At 43.7% G+C, this 18464-nt stretch overlaps 2 protein-coding genes across 4 annotated transcripts in view; both read right to left on the bottom strand.

Moving 5' to 3' along the window:
- mpz (myelin protein zero) overlaps positions 1-10774 on the bottom strand; it is a 15531-nt gene extending 4757 nt beyond the window's left edge. Inside the window, exons 1-5 of one of the 3 annotated variants that reach the window (XM_019892860.1) lie at positions 9696-10774; positions 7116-7282; positions 5351-5564; positions 3064-3193; positions 1607-1649 (exon numbers count right to left, since the gene is read on the bottom strand). In XM_019892860.1, the coding sequence (XP_019748419.1) occupies positions 1607-1649; positions 3064-3193; positions 5351-5564; positions 7116-7282; positions 9696-9741 (600 nt within the window). In that variant the 5' untranslated portion in view covers positions 9742-10774. The remainder of the gene's footprint in view (positions 1-1606; positions 1650-3063; positions 3194-5350; positions 5565-7115; positions 7283-9695) is intronic. The other 2 variants (XM_019892861.1, XM_019892862.1) reach the window with 2 other exon arrangements.
- A 1546-nt stretch (positions 10775-12320) lies between these two features.
- The window catches only part of lig1 (ligase I, DNA, ATP-dependent), a 35973-nt gene continuing 29829 nt past the window's right edge, over positions 12321-18464 (bottom strand). Inside the window, exons 24-26 of the mRNA XM_019892869.1 lie at positions 16987-17130; positions 16155-16247; positions 12321-14335 (exon numbers count right to left, since the gene is read on the bottom strand). Of these exons, the coding sequence (XP_019748428.1) occupies positions 14261-14335; positions 16155-16247; positions 16987-17130 (312 nt within the window). The 3' untranslated portion in view covers positions 12321-14260. The remainder of the gene's footprint in view (positions 14336-16154; positions 16248-16986; positions 17131-18464) is intronic.

Raw genomic sequence — 18464 nt, 5'->3', positions numbered from 1 at the left:
GGGGATGGGCAGATGCTCCTCCAGGCCTGCGGAGGGAGTCAAAGGTGAGGAGGGAGGAAGGGGGAGGAAAGAGGAGCTCCAATCGATACAAAGCGCGAGCCGCAATTATCATTCCACAACTCTGGATGTGTGAGCAAGTGTGTGAGCAAATGTGTGAACATGTATGTGTGTGTGCACGCGTGTGTGTGCATGCACACATCTGAGTGGATATCTATTTGTGTGTGTGTGTGTGTGTGTGTGTGTGTGTGTGCGCGTGCGATTGGCCACGTGTGCATATGTGTCGACGCATATGTCAATTTGTGCTCGACTACGGGTGCGCACATGTGCATGCGTGAGATTGTGTGCCCGTGTGATTGTGTGGGTGTGTATATGTGTGTGTGTTTGACGGCGTACATCGAGTGCCACAGGGCGCTCTTTGCGTGCGTGTGTGTGTGTGTGTGCGCTCGCATATATGAATAAATAACTTAAAAAGCAGCGAGGTTGACATGCGTGACAGCGTCGTCACGGCAACCAAGCAACGACCACATTGCCCTGCCTGGGCTTCCTCACACACGCACACGCACACACACGCTTGCACAGTGCCCGGTGGCACTGGAGAGTAACCTGACAATCATCTGACAGTTAAAAGAAGAGAAAAAGAAGAAGATGGTGAAAGTGGGACCCGCGGTGGGGTGGGGGGTGAGGGGCAGGAGATCTGTCGAGTGACAACAATGAATCAAAGAGGCGGTTTGGTGCCCCCTGTAGTTGGGAAGCATAATAACAAGAGAGACTTTGTTTTGGTTGGAGGCCTTCGTGGAAGAGGGGTTTTGTTGTGGCAGTCATCCGAAATGTTTTAAAATGGCTCGTTTCAAATGCTTGCAACGCTCAAAATCACCAAAATTTTCGACTTAATGTTGCACTCTTCAAAGCCAAGAAGGATCTTTTAAGATTTGTCAGTGCTCAGAATCAAGAGGGTTCTTTTTGTGACATCGCAACCCTTGAGATCAACTGCACCATCTGGATTTTTTTTTTTTGAGGCCGATTCTGATATTTGGAAGAATCCATTTCTGATAACTGATTCATTGTCCCATTAAATTAAAAAGTATACATAATGATTCACATAACAAAAAAGATTACAGGCAGAACATTCAAATGTTTCACAATACTTTGTCCTTGAGTAGTAGTTTAACTTTAAAGCAGACTGAAAAAAAAAGAAAAAAAAACAACCCAAAAAGTGATCGCCTTTTAAGTGTTTGAATGTCATTTTGGTCTCATTTTCTAATGTGCTAATTGTCAGGAACGTGAATTCAAAAATCGGCAAAACGATTTGAAAAGGGCCAATATGGGGCAATTAAATTAGCCAGCCGATGAAATCTAAATATAAAAAATGAATTAGTCAGCCCACAAAGAATTTTTTTTTACCACACGAAGGAAAAAAAAAATCAGGTTCTTTTACATTGCTATTATAATAGCATGACAGTCTTTTTGTTAAAAATCACTCCAAATCAATAGGTTTGCTTGCTTGCTTGTTTTGGGAGGCGGCGTGTGATTAGGCGAGGAGCCGGAAGACGAGGAGCGAGAGGGGGAAAAAAAAAAAAATTAAAAATGCATGAACTTGTGAACTTGCCTGTCTCTGCTGTGATCCCTCCTTCTTTTTCTTGCCGTGTTTACTGGAGGACAAAACACAAAAACAAACAGAAGTCAGGATGTCTTTATGGCGGCGGCGACGAGCTCATCGACCGGTGGGATGACGGACGCGGCGTCATTGCACCCTTGCGCCGGATTATCCGGCGGATAACACGCAGATGAAGATTGCAATCAGGCTAAATCACTTGAGCGCGCATCAGGGGTGGTGCTCAGGGGCTTGGGCAACGGGGGCGAATTTTCAGAAGGTCGCAACGCTCAAAACCAAAAGGATTCTGTCGAAAACCGGAGAGGAAGGAGGGAGTAGTATTTTTTAAAAGTCGCAATCACAAGAGGCGGGAAGTCATTTTTGAACCTGTTACCAATGTCGGTCCCAGAAAACCAATACAGTTCTTGTCATCCTCGTCACGTTTTAATCTGAGAGGCAAGTAAACTTTTCGAGGTGCTTTTTTTTTTTTTTTTGGCACTAATTTTCCCTTATTGCTTTTTCTAGTAAATAAGGTTTTCATAACAATAACTATATATTAGCAATAATATGGATTACAGTAATATATTTAGTATGCACTTATGGATTAAGTTGGGTTCCGCAGCAGGTGTTTTTTTTTTTTTTTTTGTGAAATGTCATTGCTATAAATTACAATGCCAAATCCATATTGTGCAAGTTTTTCAAGGTCCGACTTAAAAACAAACAAACAAAAAAAAAAATCTCAAAAATCTGGACATGCGAGAAAAATGAAATACATTTCTTAAATCAGCATTCAAATTATGTTTAGGAACACAAGGCCATCTCTGATTAAAATTTGCTGTGAAAATTGATTGAAAATCAGGGAGGGAAAAAAAAAAAGATTTCATTTGCTCTTTTCCAATTTGTGCGTTTCAAAATCAATACTGTCATATTAGCATGACACTCAATAGAGTTGATCATCCCCAGAAAAAGAGGATAGGTTGGACAAATAATGCAAACGTCTCGGATCTTTCAGCCCTGATAGGTCACTCAAAAACCAGTAGGATAGTTGTCATGACATTACTAAATTAATAAAATCATAATAAAGTTTCGTTCCCTCAAAATCAATAGGGTTCAAGTTGCAATGTCATGACACAAAAATGTCAGTAATCTTGCTGCAATACAAGAATGAGAAAGCACCCCCACCACCACCCAAAAATAAATCAATAAAAATATGGCAACATTGAAAATAACAAAAATAATGTACTCCTTTGACCTTTCAATTGGCATTTTAGGTCATTCAAAACGGGGTTCTTGCCCATCACACCCAAACGTCAGGTAGGTGAGCAGTCGAGACCGACTGGACGTGAGCTAGCGGGGGAGTGGTAGACCACTAGGCGATGCAGGTGTCGGTGCCCGGGAGGGGCTCGGGCTTGGGGCGGAGCCCGAGGCAGCCGGTGTGCAGTCGCAGTGTCCGTTCAGGGCCCTGCACTGACCTGACGTTGAGGCTGAAGACGCGGCGCGCCACCAGGAAGCGCATCAGGTAGTAGATGACCACGATCAGCAGCAGCAGGCCCAGGACGGCGCCGATGATGGAGCCCGTGATCACACCCGCCTGGATAGGCACTGCAACGGAAAGCAGCAACACGGAGGGAAGATTTAGAACATTAAAAAAAAAAAGTGACGGTACCAAATGTGACAGCAAAAAAGCAACAGAGAAAAAAATACAATAGAAAATTGAAAAGTAATGAAAAAAAAGTGATTGTAAAAACATGGTGGTAAAAACTTTGATGAAAAAGTGGCAAAAAAGTGATAAGAAAATAAAAGTGAGGGTAAAAAATTTGCTGGTGAAAAAAGAGAAGGAACAAATGTGTTGCAAAAAATAACGGAAAAAATGAGTTGAAAAAAAAAGTTGAAAAAGAAATTACAGCAAATTGATGGTAGAAAAACGTGACGTAAAAAAATGATGGTTAAAAAAGAATAAATTATGGTTTAAAAAAAAATGATGGTCAAAAATGTGATGAGAAAAAAAAAAAAGAAGTTAAATGTGACCTTAAAAAGTGATGGTAAAGAAATTACGGTGAAAGATGATGATTAAAAAGAAATTGTCAACAGAAAAGGAATGTCAAAAAAGTGATGCCCGAAAAAAATGTTGGTAAAATCAGATAAAACGATGGTTAAAAAAAAAAAAAAAGTGGTTTTCCAAAAGTGGGAGTGAAATTGATGGCAATAAAGTAACACTAAAGAGTTGTATGTTGGAACAGTCAATAAATGTTGATAAAAATTGAAAGTAAAAAGTGTTACAAATACTAGGCTAAAAAGGGACTGTCAAAATGTGGTTAATAATATAATTATTTCTAAAATAGATCGATAACAAAATTAATAATATAATTATCATATAAAACACAATGAAAAGTGTGACCATGAAAAAAGTGACGAGTGTTGTTCATTGACCAGAGAAAAACTGACGTAAAAAGTACAAATAAAAAGGAGACAAAAATAGGAATAGTATAGATACTATGGTTAAAAAAAAAAAAAAATTGGAAAAAAAGCGACAAAAAAAAAAAAAAAAAAGACCAAAAAAAAAAAAATGTTGAAAAGAAATGTGATGGTAAAAAAGTGCAGGTAAAAAGCGATACTCAAACCTTTGCTGGTGAAAATTAACAAATGACCTTTCAACCCTTTCATGCACCCTGATAACATAATGAGCTGTCCACTGTCGTAACCGCTGTCCCTGAAATAGTTAATTAAGTGCCGACAGAAAACCTGACGATAAAAAGTCCCAATAAATAACTGCAAAAAAAGCCAAAGTAAAAAGTGGCAAATGTCATAACAGTATATAAATGTCAGTAAAAATGTGTCAACAAAAAAAAGTGACAATAAAGCGATGAGCCAAAGATGTGTTAAAAAATGTGATGGTAAAAAAAAAAAAAAAAAGTGACATGAGAGTGATAAAGTTGCGGCAGAAAAGAGGAAAAAGGTCGGCGGCTTCAGCAAATGATAAACATCTCAAAGATAAGTCCAATGACTTCCAATGAGAGGAATCCTGCATTATTCATGCGGCACTTCGTGGATCAATGATGGCAGTCGTGGTCAGCGCGTCCGCCCCGCAATTTCAAACGTTCGGCGTTCGAATGAAACCTTTCGGTTCGGATGGACCGCTATGAAACTGTATGATATTGTACAAAATTGTACACGGTTACCCATTGTTGAAAAGGGTGAGGAAATTTACAACCACACAACCAAAATAATTTTGCAACAAGTCAAAGTGCATCACTTTTCGTGCAAAATTAAACGAAATTGTCGAAAATCGGTCACAAATGGACACATTTATAAGTGTGGGAAAAAAAAGTGGGAGGGAAGGTACATAAAAGTACAAACGAAACTAAAACTATTTTTTTCTGCAAGATAGATGACTTTTTGTACAAAATTGAACAAAAATGGACAAACTTGTACAAAAAGGATGAAATCGTCAAAAAATATATCCAGTGAAAAGTGAGCAAAAGTACAAAAATGTACAAACAAAAAATGGTTTTCGACAAATTAAATGGTGTACAAAACTGTGCTGTATATTTATTTTTAATACAAATCTGTTCTAATTTATTTAAAAAAATATATTTATTATTTCGCAAATTTTTAAAAATGTTCTAAAACTTTTCCCGTAAAGAAATCATAAAAACTGAAAGAATGCATAAAAATAACGTCAAGGCAGAGTCTACATTAGAATTGCAGTGGGAGCTACAGGCGGAAGTTAGCTCACGCGGGCAGGCGCGTGCGTCTGACCTTTCTCAAAGACGAGCAGGCGCACGCTGGAGGGCCGTCCGACAATGTCGGGTGGGTTTTTGGCGTCGCAGGTGAAGGTCCCGTTGTCGCTGAACTCCAAATTCTTGAGCAGTATGGAGCCGTCGCGCCGGCCCGGGTCCCCCACAAACTCCAGTCGGTCCCTGAAGGGTCCCTTGTTGTCCACGTAGGGCACCCCGCCCGTGTAGTGGAAGATCTGAAAACATCGTGTCATTTAGGGACGACCAGCGGTTCGTGCGTCGACCTCACAGTGCAGAGGTACCGGGTTCAATTCCAGCTCCGGCCTTCCTGTGTGAAGTTTGCATGTTCTCCCCGGGGCTGTGTGGGTTTTCTCCGGGTACTCCGGTTTCCTCCCACATTCCAAAAACATGCATGGCAGGCTGATTGAACACTCGAAATTGTCCCGAGGTGTGAGGGTGAGGGCGGATGGTTGTTTGTCTGTGTGTGCCCTGCGATTGACTGGCAACCGGTTCAGGGTGTCCCCCGCCTACTGCTGGGATAGGCTTCAGCAACCTCCCCACAACCCTTGTGAGGATAAAAGAGGATCGGAAAAGGGATGGATGGATGGATGGATGGATGGATGACTTGCCACTACTAGCTAAACATGCTGCTACAATTTTTCAAGAATTAGGAAAATGAGTGAAATTATTCATTTATATAAACTTTTAAAAATGAAAGATAGCTATTTGTCTATAACTATTTGCAATTAATTTAAAAAAAAAAACATTCTATTAGGGTAGAAGCTTTCGATAGAAAGTTACTCCAATTGCTCCAAAAATCCAGAACTTTAAAAATATATTTTTTGGGCTACTAATGAAAATGATTTCTGTACAAATTTGCGCCAAAACATACTTGACTGAATGACTCAAACAGTAGCGTCGCAGCAGGAAGGAAATATGAAGCAGCCGCCTCAATTTCCGCCAAAAGGAGAAGAAATGTGAACGAGGCCACGTCAGGACAGGTGCGGAAGGCGAGCGAGATAATGAGAAAAGAGGAGGAGGAGGTGGACAGGATGGGGGAAGATGAAAGCCCAGATTAGAGGAGCGATGGGAGAGGACGATGAGGGGACGATAACTGGGTAACGGCGAAATGAAAAAAAAAAAAAAAGATTTGCAAGCTTGCATGCAAAGTGCAAACATGGTGATATTAATTAAGAAGTCACACTTTCAACTTTTACCTCATTAGCCCGTCCTCTCCTCACTGATTGGCTGGGGGAAATCACATCGTTCAAGTGCCTTTTCTAACCATCCATCCATTTACTAATCCGCTTACCGTCACGAGGGTGCGGGAGTGCTGAAACCTATCCCAGCTGTCTTCGGGCAGAAGGCGGGGGGGCACCCTGAACCGGTTGCCAGTTAATCGCAGCGCACACATCGACGAACAATGATCCGCACTCACACTCACACCAAGGGACAATTTCGAGTGTTCCATTAACCTGCCGCGCATATTTTTGGAATGTGGGAGGGAACCGGAGTACCCGGAGAAAACCCACGCAGGCACGGGGAGGACATGCAAACTCCACACAGGAAGGCCGGAACTGGAATCGAAGCCCGGAGCACTGCACTGTGAGGCGGATGTGCTAACCAGGCGACCACCATGCCGCACCTTTCCTATCCACTTGGTTGCCAAATATGGTTCTCGCCGTCTATTTTCTATAACTTGCCCTCATTCGGGTTTAACTGATTTTCCAATTTTTTTTTTTATTCCACTTAGAAAATTGTGTGTGTGTGTTTGCGCTTGTATTTACAGAGATGCTATCCCTGGCGCCGTCGGGCCTGTAGGTCCAGGAGAAGGTGACGTCCTCAGAGGTCCAGCGCCAGGAGAAGAAAGAGCAGGAGAGCCGCACCTCGGTGCCCACCAGGGCGTGACGTTCCCAGCCTGTGTAAATCACAATGGCCTGGGACGGCTCAGGCACTGCACAGAGGGAAGGTGCAGAGATCAGCTGTTGCTATTTGCTGGAACTGAAAGTTTTCAGGTAGACATGTTCAGTGCTGCAGATACAAACGGCACTAAAATTCCTGAAGCTTTCCGAAGTACTCCACTCCCGAGCAGGGTTTACTTTTCACCCCAATAATTCCAATAAATTTCGCCACATGTACTTCCGACAACTAAATCACCCTTGTCGCTCATCAGATATGTTCAGGACTTCACATCCTCCCTGGAGGTTCCTGGAACTCTCATGATTGAGTTTTTGGTTCCAGCAACTAGGTGTACAGAGACCTGAAAGTTCCGAAATCTTTCGGTGAAAATGCAGCTTCGATGACCATTGCATGTCAACAGGAAATACGATATTGTCTAAATTTAGTTTTACGGGTGTTTTTTTTTTCATAACCCTGTTTGGGGGGCGGCAGGGTTGAACCGTATTTTCCATACTATAAGGTGCACCTGAAAGCATTCAATTTTCTCAAAAGCCGACAGTCCGCCTTGTAATCCAAAGCGCTTTATATATGGATCAATATTCTGATTTCTTGGACGTAGAATTTTAAATGTTCTGTCAAGCGCTTTGTTACAGCTGCAGCGGTTGTGAAAGCTCGATATAAATAAAGCGGGATTGTATTGTGTTCCGTTTAGCGGAGCTCCATCTAGTGGACGCATAATGCAAATGCAGCCATTATTGTAGCTTCTGTTCTTATGCGCCTTATCAATAATGCGGTGCGCCCTATATTTGAAAACAGTTTTGAAATAGGCCATTCGTTGAAGGTGTGCCTTATACTACGAAGCACCTTATAATGCGGAATATACGATTCGTTTGAAAGGTCCAGAAGCTACTCGTGCCTCAAAGTACAATTCCTCAAAGTTTAGGTGAAAATGCAGCTTCAGAGGACCATTCTGTGTTTGGTCAACAGGAACACTTGGGAGCCCCAAAAAATAAGAAAAAAAAATACCCTTCTAGGGGGAAGTAGGGCATGCAAAAAGTGGAAATATTGCATATGGTGATCTTATACATGATCATCCCAATCAAAGCATAATGTAGTGGGAAAATATTGAATGTGTCACTCATAGCGTGTGAATGATGATTGATGCTAATTGCCTCTCAAGCACTAAATCAATATTTCACCGACCGGGAAAATATGAGACTGTCAAAAAATCTGACCGCATGGAGTAACATCTTAATAATGTGCGGCAAAAAAAAAGGGGGGATACCGATGTGCTGTAGCTTTTGTGGAGAGTCGTATAGCATCCGAAAGGATCGCAACGTGTCAATTAATGACGACGATAGTGGAGTTCATTAAAGTTGAGTCAATTAATCGTCCGCTAAGCAGCTTAGTGGTCGTTAAGGAGGAGATGCTGTGGACCGATCGGTGGCATCAACGTGTCTGTCATGATAACTAGTGGGAGGAGGCACATAGCACATTTGAACATGCGATTATAATATCACGATATAAACATGAAAACATAAATGGTGAGGTAAAACCACGTATGAAACATGGATTGTAATTCGGAAGGAAAATGCTAATCTTGCAAAACAGATTACAAAAAGGTTTTTCTCTCACTACCGATATTTTTTTTAAAATCTAAAAATATATCAGATGAAACACTAACATATCAAATTACTTTAAAATAATTTGTCGTTTTTGTTATCAGAAAAAAAGAATCTGAAGCAAAGCTAGTATTGCTTCATTTGTTTTCATTCATGAACATGTCAAATTAACTTACAATTTTGAAAAATATTTGAAATTCACAAAAATTATTTTCATTTCTTTTTTCAAAATTTTTCTAATTTCTTTGTATTTAAAACATGAAAAAAAAAGTTTCAACATGAAGATAAAGGGCGGATCAATGCACATCCACATTGCATATTGTCACCTTAAAAAAAAAAATCCACGTCCAATTTTCTTAATTCTTTTGCCCCTTTTTAACCAGAACACACAATAAGTTTTTGTCCCGACCATTATTTTGGAAGACGAAGGAAAAATTGTTTCATTTTGCAATACTAAACAACTCAGATATGGCGATACACGTGCCCACATGAACACACACACACACACACACACACACACACACACACACACACACACACACACACACACACACAATCACCACTGTCCAACGCAAAACACGTATTTCCACTTATCTTAAAAAGACAACGCGCAAAGAAAACCAAATTATTGTTTGCAGTTTTTTTTCTGCATAACACCGCCCACACACCCAAACTCAATGTCACTATTGTCCAGTACATGTAGCTCTTTCCTTACATTTTTTTTCAGGTTGCTACCCCCTCCCCTCCACCTCATTAAAACAATTCTGACTATGTAGATTATAGCAACACATACTTGCTTTTCAGTACGTTGTGCAGGTGTATGAGTATGTTTTTTTTTTTCTTTACCTGTGGCCAGGACGAGGAGGGACGCCAGTGCCACCAGGGTCAGCATGATGGTCTGGGGCAAGTGTGGACTTCCCACCGACGTGAAGGAATCAAGAGGGGTGATGAACACACACAAAGCGCAGACAGACACCCAAGTGACCGGTCTCGGTGGTGTAAGAGTCCCACTCTGCTGGAGAGTGTGTGAAGAAGATGACGACGATGACAAAGGATGGAGCCAAGAGGCACAAGACAGCAACAGAAGGCCCGACGGTGTGAGGAGTCTTTATAGGGGGACACACCCCTCGCTCGGCCCCGGCCCGAGGAACTCTCCTCCTCCTTACCCCCCACTTCCAAGGGGTCCACGCAGAACCGCCATCCCTGATAGAGACCCACCCTCTGGGAATTTGGATGCTGATGTTAATCCCTCAAGTTAATGACAGGAAGTGACATTGATTGTAAGAGTGCTCGAATTTCAGGAAATACTTCTTTTAAATATACAAGCCGACCTTATAGAACCCTAGACCACTTTGGACAATCTTGGAGTAATCGAACACTAACTGGACCACTCTAGAACACCTTGGCCCACCTTAGTTGAAATTGGATGACTTTAGGCCAAGTTGGTCCAACCTTAGATGACTCGAGATGGCTTTGGACAAATTTGGACCAACTCGGGAATCCTCTGAATCACTCAATACCACCTTGGGTCACCTGAGATCAACTTGGATGACTCTAGACCACCTTAGACCAAACCTCCACAGACTTGGGCCACTCGGAAACATCTTGGACAACTTGAAATTGCCACGAACCAACCTCAGACCATTATAGTCCAACTTGGACCATCTCCAGACAACCATGGACCAATCTTAGACGACTTGAAACTACCTTGTACCAACCTAAGTACACCATAGACCACGTTGAACAACTCAAGACTACAATGGACAACTTCAAACCAGTCAAGACAATTCTCACCTACTTTGGACCAACTCTGGAGTACCCTTCGCCCTTCTAGACCATCTAGAACTACCACCTTAGACCACCTTGCTCCACTTTAGACCAGCTCGAACCACTCTCAGCCAATAAAGGCCTTTCAAGACCTCCCTGTACTCAAAATTGATCAGACCTTTTTTTTGTCTGTATGGTCCTGTGATTTTATGATGAATTAAAGAAATACAAAAAAAAGACACATTGATGAAGAATTTTGAAAAAAGACAATGATTTTGAACTTGGATCAAATTTGATCATCATATTGCTTTCATTTTTATCCACAAAGGAGGTACTCCAGTTCTCAGTGGCTCAACTGATCCACGATTTCTGTTGGTATTTTTATGGGCACGAAGTGTGGCGGTAGGGCATTTAGGTCTGGGTCACGGCGGTCCAGTCCGCTCAGAAGTTAGAACAAAGGCCGTAAAGTCTTTGGAGTCCCTCCCGCCAGATTCCTGCTGACACAATGGAGCACGAGGGGGACGGGGCCCGGGCCCAAGGCCTCAATGGCGCTTTCTCCCGCCCCGTTGGGACGCACAAAGGCACGCATTGAGCGCCCCCACGCCGGAACGTGTCGCCGCCGCTGCCAGGCCAGAAAGTTGAGGCCAGGACAACTGGAACAGAGACAAATGAAGGACAACACGGGCAGAGGGACGAGCACCTCTGACATCTTGTTCGCGTGTCCCCAAACACGTACAGTAAATGTCCGCACTCATGAAGCCAACAACATCCGAAATGTCCAGATCTCACCCATTTCCTCACTTTTGTGTTATCCTGATAGAGCTACAACAGCCAGAGCAATCCACTTCTTCCCTGACAATCTCACCATGTTCTTTGTGGTTCAATAAAGACTACTACAGGAGTATACGTGGTGCTGCAGCCTCATTGCGAGCCCTCCAGAGATGTCTGAGCTGGTCCAGTTAGTGAACCGAGCCCAGGTCGGACCACCCTGAACAGATCGACATCTTGGGACACTTGATGTTTCCTTCAATTCAAAGCATGGATGTGGCCTGTCCTGCTGGGTTCAACAGAAGTTAAAAACTGCCAGCATGTGGAGCACACATTGCAGAATTGGATGCATTTTTTCTCACAAAATATTCCCAGAGCTGCATATAATCATTTGGAAGGAGTAGCGTTCAAACTAAAAGGGTTTGGAAAGTTCTTAGCAGTCATTAGTCAGCATGTAAACACCTGAGGGTAGGCATGAGCGATGATGTTGGAGGACAAGAAAGACACGTAGGTCTTGATCATCATGCTCTCCCTGGCACCTCCTGCATGCTCAGGGATCTTGGGAGGGGGGCCGGCGGTAGACATTTCGTCCACTGGTGACAAATTACCACCTCTCCTAATAGAGTCGGCCAACGTCACCACACGACCAAACGAACCATCTGCCACATCACAGGTCAAAATAGAGGCAAGAAATGTGGCAGTTTGGTGGAGGTCTGTAGGGGTCTGAGGACGACTATATGGGGGGGCTGCTCCAGAATTTGGTGCCAGCACTCCAGAAGCTGCATCGCATGCAGAAGAAAGGCCTCATTGTCCTCTCGTGACATTGACATCATTATACAATGTAGACTGATCCAGGACAAGCTGAGACTACCTCAGTATTGTGTAAATGCATGATGATAAAAAAAAAATAAAAATCAAAGCCACAAAGGAGGATGCAAATGATTAATTGGATTTTATAAAGTGTCATTACTGTACAGTGGGGAAAAATTGAAAGTCTCAAAGGCGATTGCGTGTTACGGAACTCGAAGCAGACTACCTCTATCCTCGTCTCAGTAATTTACAAGTTACTTTCGGGTACCGTAAATGCTTTAGGATGCAAATTGTCTCTAGCCCCGTCTTAGATCCTGACATCTGCATTTTGGCCTGTTTTACTGCTGTTTCCCCCCCTTTGCATCGGAGGCGGTTTGGTGGCGACGTCAAAATTGAGGCTGTTGCTGTAAGCACTGCATTGAACAAACTCCCCGAAGGCATCTATCTACCTGCAGCGCGTCATTTCATTCAATGGACTACTCCCTGTGGTTTTAACTAACACTGTACAGCAGCATACGATGTGATAAATGTTGCCCACTCGGCATCGGCGGCAGCCTGATCACCCTGCATAACTTGCTGTCCTCTAACAAGCGCCGTTTGATCCATGAAAATGTTCTAGAGTTCTTCTGTGCCTTTCTGTGAGTCGTCCAGTCTCTCTGTTATCACCTGACATTGACACTCGAAGGTCAGTGGCCCCTCTGAGAACATCCTCTCTTTCAACGTTTCGACTTTTTCCCGGAGCCTTTTGATGCGGGAGTATAAGGGGATGCGGCAGGCCAATTGCAAACTGGCAGCTGGCCTCAAATTGACACCCTTCGTCAATGTAGCTTTTTTTTCCCCCCAATGTGTAACGAACGGTTTGCAGCGGGTGAGGCTTCCTGACTTCAGCGAGCAGAAAAGCTCGTGCAGAAAGAGAAAAAAAAAAGGGGGGGTGCCGAACATAATGAGATCCTAAAGGTTAGTGGCCAACGCCGTGAAGAAAAACACTATTGATATTCTGAGGGCTTTGGCTCGGGACAATGGCGGCGTGTGTGCCACCCGCTCTCTCCCTCACGGCCTGGAATGGCAGCGATGTCACAGCCAGCGCCAAGATGGAGGGATGAGGAGGAATGGACGGATGAGGAGGTGGAGAACAAAGCCTTTGTTACCACGGATGAGGCGGGATGGACGGATGGAAGGACGAGGAGGCGGCGGAGAACAAAGCTTTTGTTACCGCAGTGGACAAAGAGGCCATTGGGAGGCGAAGACACAGACACCATGACGGACAAAAGTGTTGGGACGACGTCCACCTACAGGAAATCAACAAGAACAGAGGACACAAAGGTCTCGTAGGAAGACCTGCGCAGGCCTGATGCAAGCTGACCGTCCAGCCCTCTGACTAACTCATTCAAGTAGGCCTTGACACACCTTGGATTCAAGCCAGGCCAAGTCCAGGAGGTGAAGAGGCAGTAAAACAGGCCAAAATTCAAATGTCGGTCAGCAATAGCAGTTTCGATCCCCGGCCATCGCGACCATATCGAAGTGTCCTTGAGCAAGATACTGAACCTGATGCTGCATCATCAGTAGATGAATGAGGTAACAGTGTGAAGCGCTTTTGAGTACCAGAGGTAGAAAAGCGCTTTACAAGTGACAGCCCATTTACCGTCATCATCTCAGTATTCTTACTTTTTATGTCTTTTGTTTTCAATGTGAGCACTGGAACAGTTTGGGCCAGTGCACAGCGCAGTCCGATAGCACCCAGACTTTTGAGCACACCTCAATTCCATATTTGCATTTTCAATATTTTCTGCTCCGCTGCCTGCTTGATTTCCATTCAGCACAACAACAGCCACGATAGGGAGGAGGAGGACATTTAGGAATTTCAGTCACACATACACTGACATACACAAATGGAGAAACATTTGCACGCACAATTCACACACACAGACTCGCATACACACTCTCTCTTAGGATGTGTAAAAGGACCTTTTATTTCCATTCAAGTTGACAAAAATACATTTATTTACATTCAGGCTGATATCAATGATATCAGTGATTGATGATGATTTATTGGCATCGTGGTCAGGTCAAAAGTAGTCCTCCGTGTCGGCTTTGTCTCCCTGATTCAGGATCTGCTGCTGCTTCTTGTACAGGTCGGCGATCTTGAGGGACGAAGAGGAGGATAAGTCCAATATCCTTTGGAATCAATAACATTCTTCCTGACATACAACATAAGCACTGAAAGAAAAACTAATCAAGTCTGGCGTTGCCTTTGGGAGAAATGTGAAATCATAGCGCTTGCCAAACAGCAATCCGGGGGATTTTGTATTAAACGTCATTAAATGCTATCTTAGTCTATCTGTCACTCGATCCATCCAAATAAAGTCAACTGTTGCCTTCAGGGACAGTCTGAAATCACAGTATTCCTGACAAAACAAACAAGGTAAAATCTACCGCTGCACTAACCAAGTCCAGTGTTGCATTCACAGACATTCCGAAATCACAAACAGGCGATTGTTTGTCTTGTGCAACCACCAAGAGATTGTTCCAAATGTCTTTAAATGTTTCTAATGTCGACTTCTACCTCTTCTTCACAGGAGTTGCCTTCAGGGACTGACTGATATACACTCGTCCTCACAACTGAGTTGCTCCAAATGTCCTTAATTGCTTACCGATATTGTCGAGCACTCCTCAAGTCTCACGGTGCCTTTAACGACAGTCTGAAATAACAGCATTCTTCAAGAAACGAGTGTTAGAAACGTTCAGTGAATCACGATCCATCCGCGTCAAGTCTAGCGTTGCTTACAGGAACAGCTTGAAATCACAGCGCCCCTCACCCAATGAAGTGATTGTTCCAAATGTCTCAGTTGGAAATGCCAATCTATCCTAATCAAGTCTGGTGTGGCCTTAAACGACAGTCTGAAATCAAAGAATTGTCTTGAAAATAAATACATCAACCACTCCATCTCAGGTCAACCGTTGCCTTCAGATAAAACCTGCCAGAAATCTATTAATCCATTCATATATCCTCTATCTACTCTCGCCGGGTTCTCAAGTTGCCTTCAGGGACCGTCTGAATTCACACACTTTCCCTCGAATTATACCCCAAAGTGATTGCTTCAAATGTCCCGTTGAATCGTTTCTTCAATCCATATTGAGTCTCGTGTTGCCTCCAGGGAGATTTTGTAATCACATTTCCTCGTAAATGATTGTTCGATCAATCAATCAATCATCCTTATGATGCCTTGGGGGACAGTCTGAAATCGCAGTTTACAACAACCAAGTGATTATTCCGAACGCCCTTAAAGGTTGAATATCCATCCATCCATCCATCCATCCATCCTAAATTGTGTTGCCTTCAGGGACAGTGGGAAATCAGTTATCCTGGCAAGTGATTGTTTCAAGTCTATCCATCTCCATCATGTCTTGCGACGCCTTCAGGGACAGTCAGCAATCAGTTTTCCTCCCAGCCCAAGTCAACGATTACACCAAATGTCTTTGAAAGTTTACTGAAATTGTTTATTGATCTCAATCCCTCTCTTCTAATCTCGCATCTTAATATCAGGGAGATGTAGACCATGCCGCTCTATGACAGCTCCCCCTAGAGGCTTGCCAGAGAAACGCACACTGCCACTGAATACCTAAGTGTGCTCTACATGACTTTGATTCTGGCAGACGCTTTATTAATGAACATACGCGTAAGCGCGCCATACATTAAACTGTGCATCCAGTACACACTTTATCAATGAATATATGTGAGGGTGCCGTATATTACCCTGTGCTTCTGGTGCACTTTATTAGGCAGACGGCAGCAGTAAAGCCGCTGTTATACAGCCTGTAGTAAAGCAGCCTCGCCCTTGTACTTGCATTCAACCTTGAAGTTGAAAGCAACTTAACAGGTCGGATCTTTGGGGGAGGCCACAAACAAAGAGAGTTGGTCGTATTCTCTAAAGGCGACCGACCGGCCGTCACGCGGCTCACCTGAGCGCCGCTCGTGGCGTCCTCGGGCTTCTTGTCGTCTCGGATGCGAAGGAAGCGAGGGAAACGCAGGGAGATTCCTTTCTCTGGATCCACCTGAGGAAAATGGAGAGGTATAAGATGAGGGAGGATGGTGAAATGAAGAGCAAGAAGAGGGGGAAGAGGAATGAGGAAGAAGTGAGGAGGGAAAGAAGGATGAGTGAAAAAGCATAAAAGAGGAAAGAGTGAGGAAGATGAGGGTGAAGGAAAGGACAAAGTGGAGGAATGAGGAGTAAAATGAAGGAGGAACAAGAGTGGAGGAAGGGGATAAGGAAATGGAATGAGAAAGAGGAGGAAGGAAAGAGGAAGAGGAGACTGCAAGGAGGAAGGAGAGGAAATGAGGAGGAGGAGATAGGAAAGACGATGGGGATGAGGAGGGATGAAGAGTCAGGAAAATGGGGCATGAGGAAGAGGCGGTTGGAAGAAAAGGCGGAAGAAGAGTGAGGAAGAAAATGAGAAAAAGGAGGAAGAGATGGGAGGAAGGAAAAGAAGGAATGAGAACACGGGAGGAGAAAAAGGGGGGTTGGAAGCAGGTGATGACACAGGAGGGAAGAGGGGAGTAGAAATTAACACTGAGAATGAAGGGGGAGGTAAGAAAACAAACGACAAACATGAGGCTGGCAAAAAAAAAAAAAAAAAAAAAAAAGGAGAAAAAGGAACCAAAAAGGCAAGAGAAGAACTGAGAAAAAATAGCACGACGAAAGCCAAGGAATGAGGACGGAAGAGGATGAAGACGAACAAGAAGAAGAAAATGAAGACGAGGATGATGAAGAAACAGCACGAGAGGTGAACTGACCATTCCCATGGCGGCCTTGTACACGGGCGACAGCGACAGGTCGGCACACTTGACCTCCCAAACCTGCACAGCATCCAGCCACACGTCGGGCTCGGCCGATTGGTCCACGCGGTAGTAGGGGCGGGGCTTGGGCAAGATGTGTTCCTGGTGGAAAAGGCGATCAAAGCAGGCTTGCTAAGCAAACACAAATGTCAAATATTCGCCACCTTGAGACAAAACGGCTGATTCTGATTCAGACTTCCTGTTTGATTTCTGGCGTGGGTTCCTGAAACTTTTTTTTTAATGTGCATTACCATTGGATATGGATGTATTACATTTCCTAACGACTGGTGAAAGTTTCTAAAACTGGGAGATGATGCCCCCTCCCCCCAAATCTTTTATGCGCATACAGCAAAATGTAAAATATATATGTCAAATTATTGTCATTATTTAATATATCATCGGGCGGCCTGGTGGGCGAGTGGCTAGCGCGTCGACCGCACAGTGCAAAGGTACCGGGTTCGATTCCAGCGCCGGCCTTCCTGTGTGGAGTTTACATCTTTTCCCCATGCGATAATATACCATGGCTGTCTTGTGGAAAAACAAGCATGTCCAATTTTTGTCATTTTTTAAATCGTTACGTTAATCGCGTGTCCACTTATCAGACAAAAAAAAATAAAAAATTAACAATTAACAAAAATTAACAATATTCACGTTTTCATGACTTCAATTTCATGCACCAATCATGATAACCCATAACCTGAAACAAGGTAAATGTATCGAAAAAATACTTCTTATAATAAGAATTTGAAGTTAGGGCAATGTGCGACAAGCGCCATACTTGACGTCCACATTACACGCGCGGTCGGCCCACCGCTGATGTGCGAACGCGGCCAATCACGTCGCAGCCGGGCTCCCATCAGCCTGCCTTAATCCGCCATCCATCATGCTCACAAGCGGCGCTTGATTACGGAGCAGCGCGGCGGGATCCGATCGAGTCGGATGAGGACGAGGGACTGTTTTCCCCTCCCGCCCACCCCGCAATCAGTGTGATTGTGCACCATCAATATCTTCAAAGTGCTGTTTTTCAAACTTTATTATTCGCTTCAACGACAAACCTGAGGTTGTTTCAAATATGAGGCAATTCAATAAAAGTCGACGGTCGAATTCCCTTCTTTTTGTTGGAACTTAAGCACTTTTACCTTCCACCAGGGTCAGTCAAACCTCATTTAATCAGCGGGCAATGCCAACCCCGTGGAAACACAATCAACTCCATTCAGTCCAAAAGGGAAAGCATGACCGACACAATCTAAGAAGCAGCGGTTATCCGATAATTTCTGTTGACTTTTAAGGCGAGTCAGCAGCTGTGAGTGCCTCGTTGTATACAACACGATCTAGTGAGAGGTAGTGAGGTACTTGTGTTTGGGTGGGGGGGGGTCCTGCAGGTGTCTCGGAGTCTCCAATAGCATTTGAAAATCGTTACATTAGCTGACAGAGGT

This window comes from Hippocampus comes, unplaced genomic scaffold (genome assembly GCF_001891065.2).
Source record: "Hippocampus comes isolate QL1 unplaced genomic scaffold, H_comes_QL1_v1.1 scaffold255, whole genome shotgun sequence".
NCBI classification, from domain to species: Eukaryota; Metazoa; Chordata; class Actinopteri; order Syngnathiformes; family Syngnathidae; genus Hippocampus; species Hippocampus comes.
Note: the sequence above shows the minus strand (reverse complement) of the source record. Positions and strands in the feature narration are given on the sequence as shown.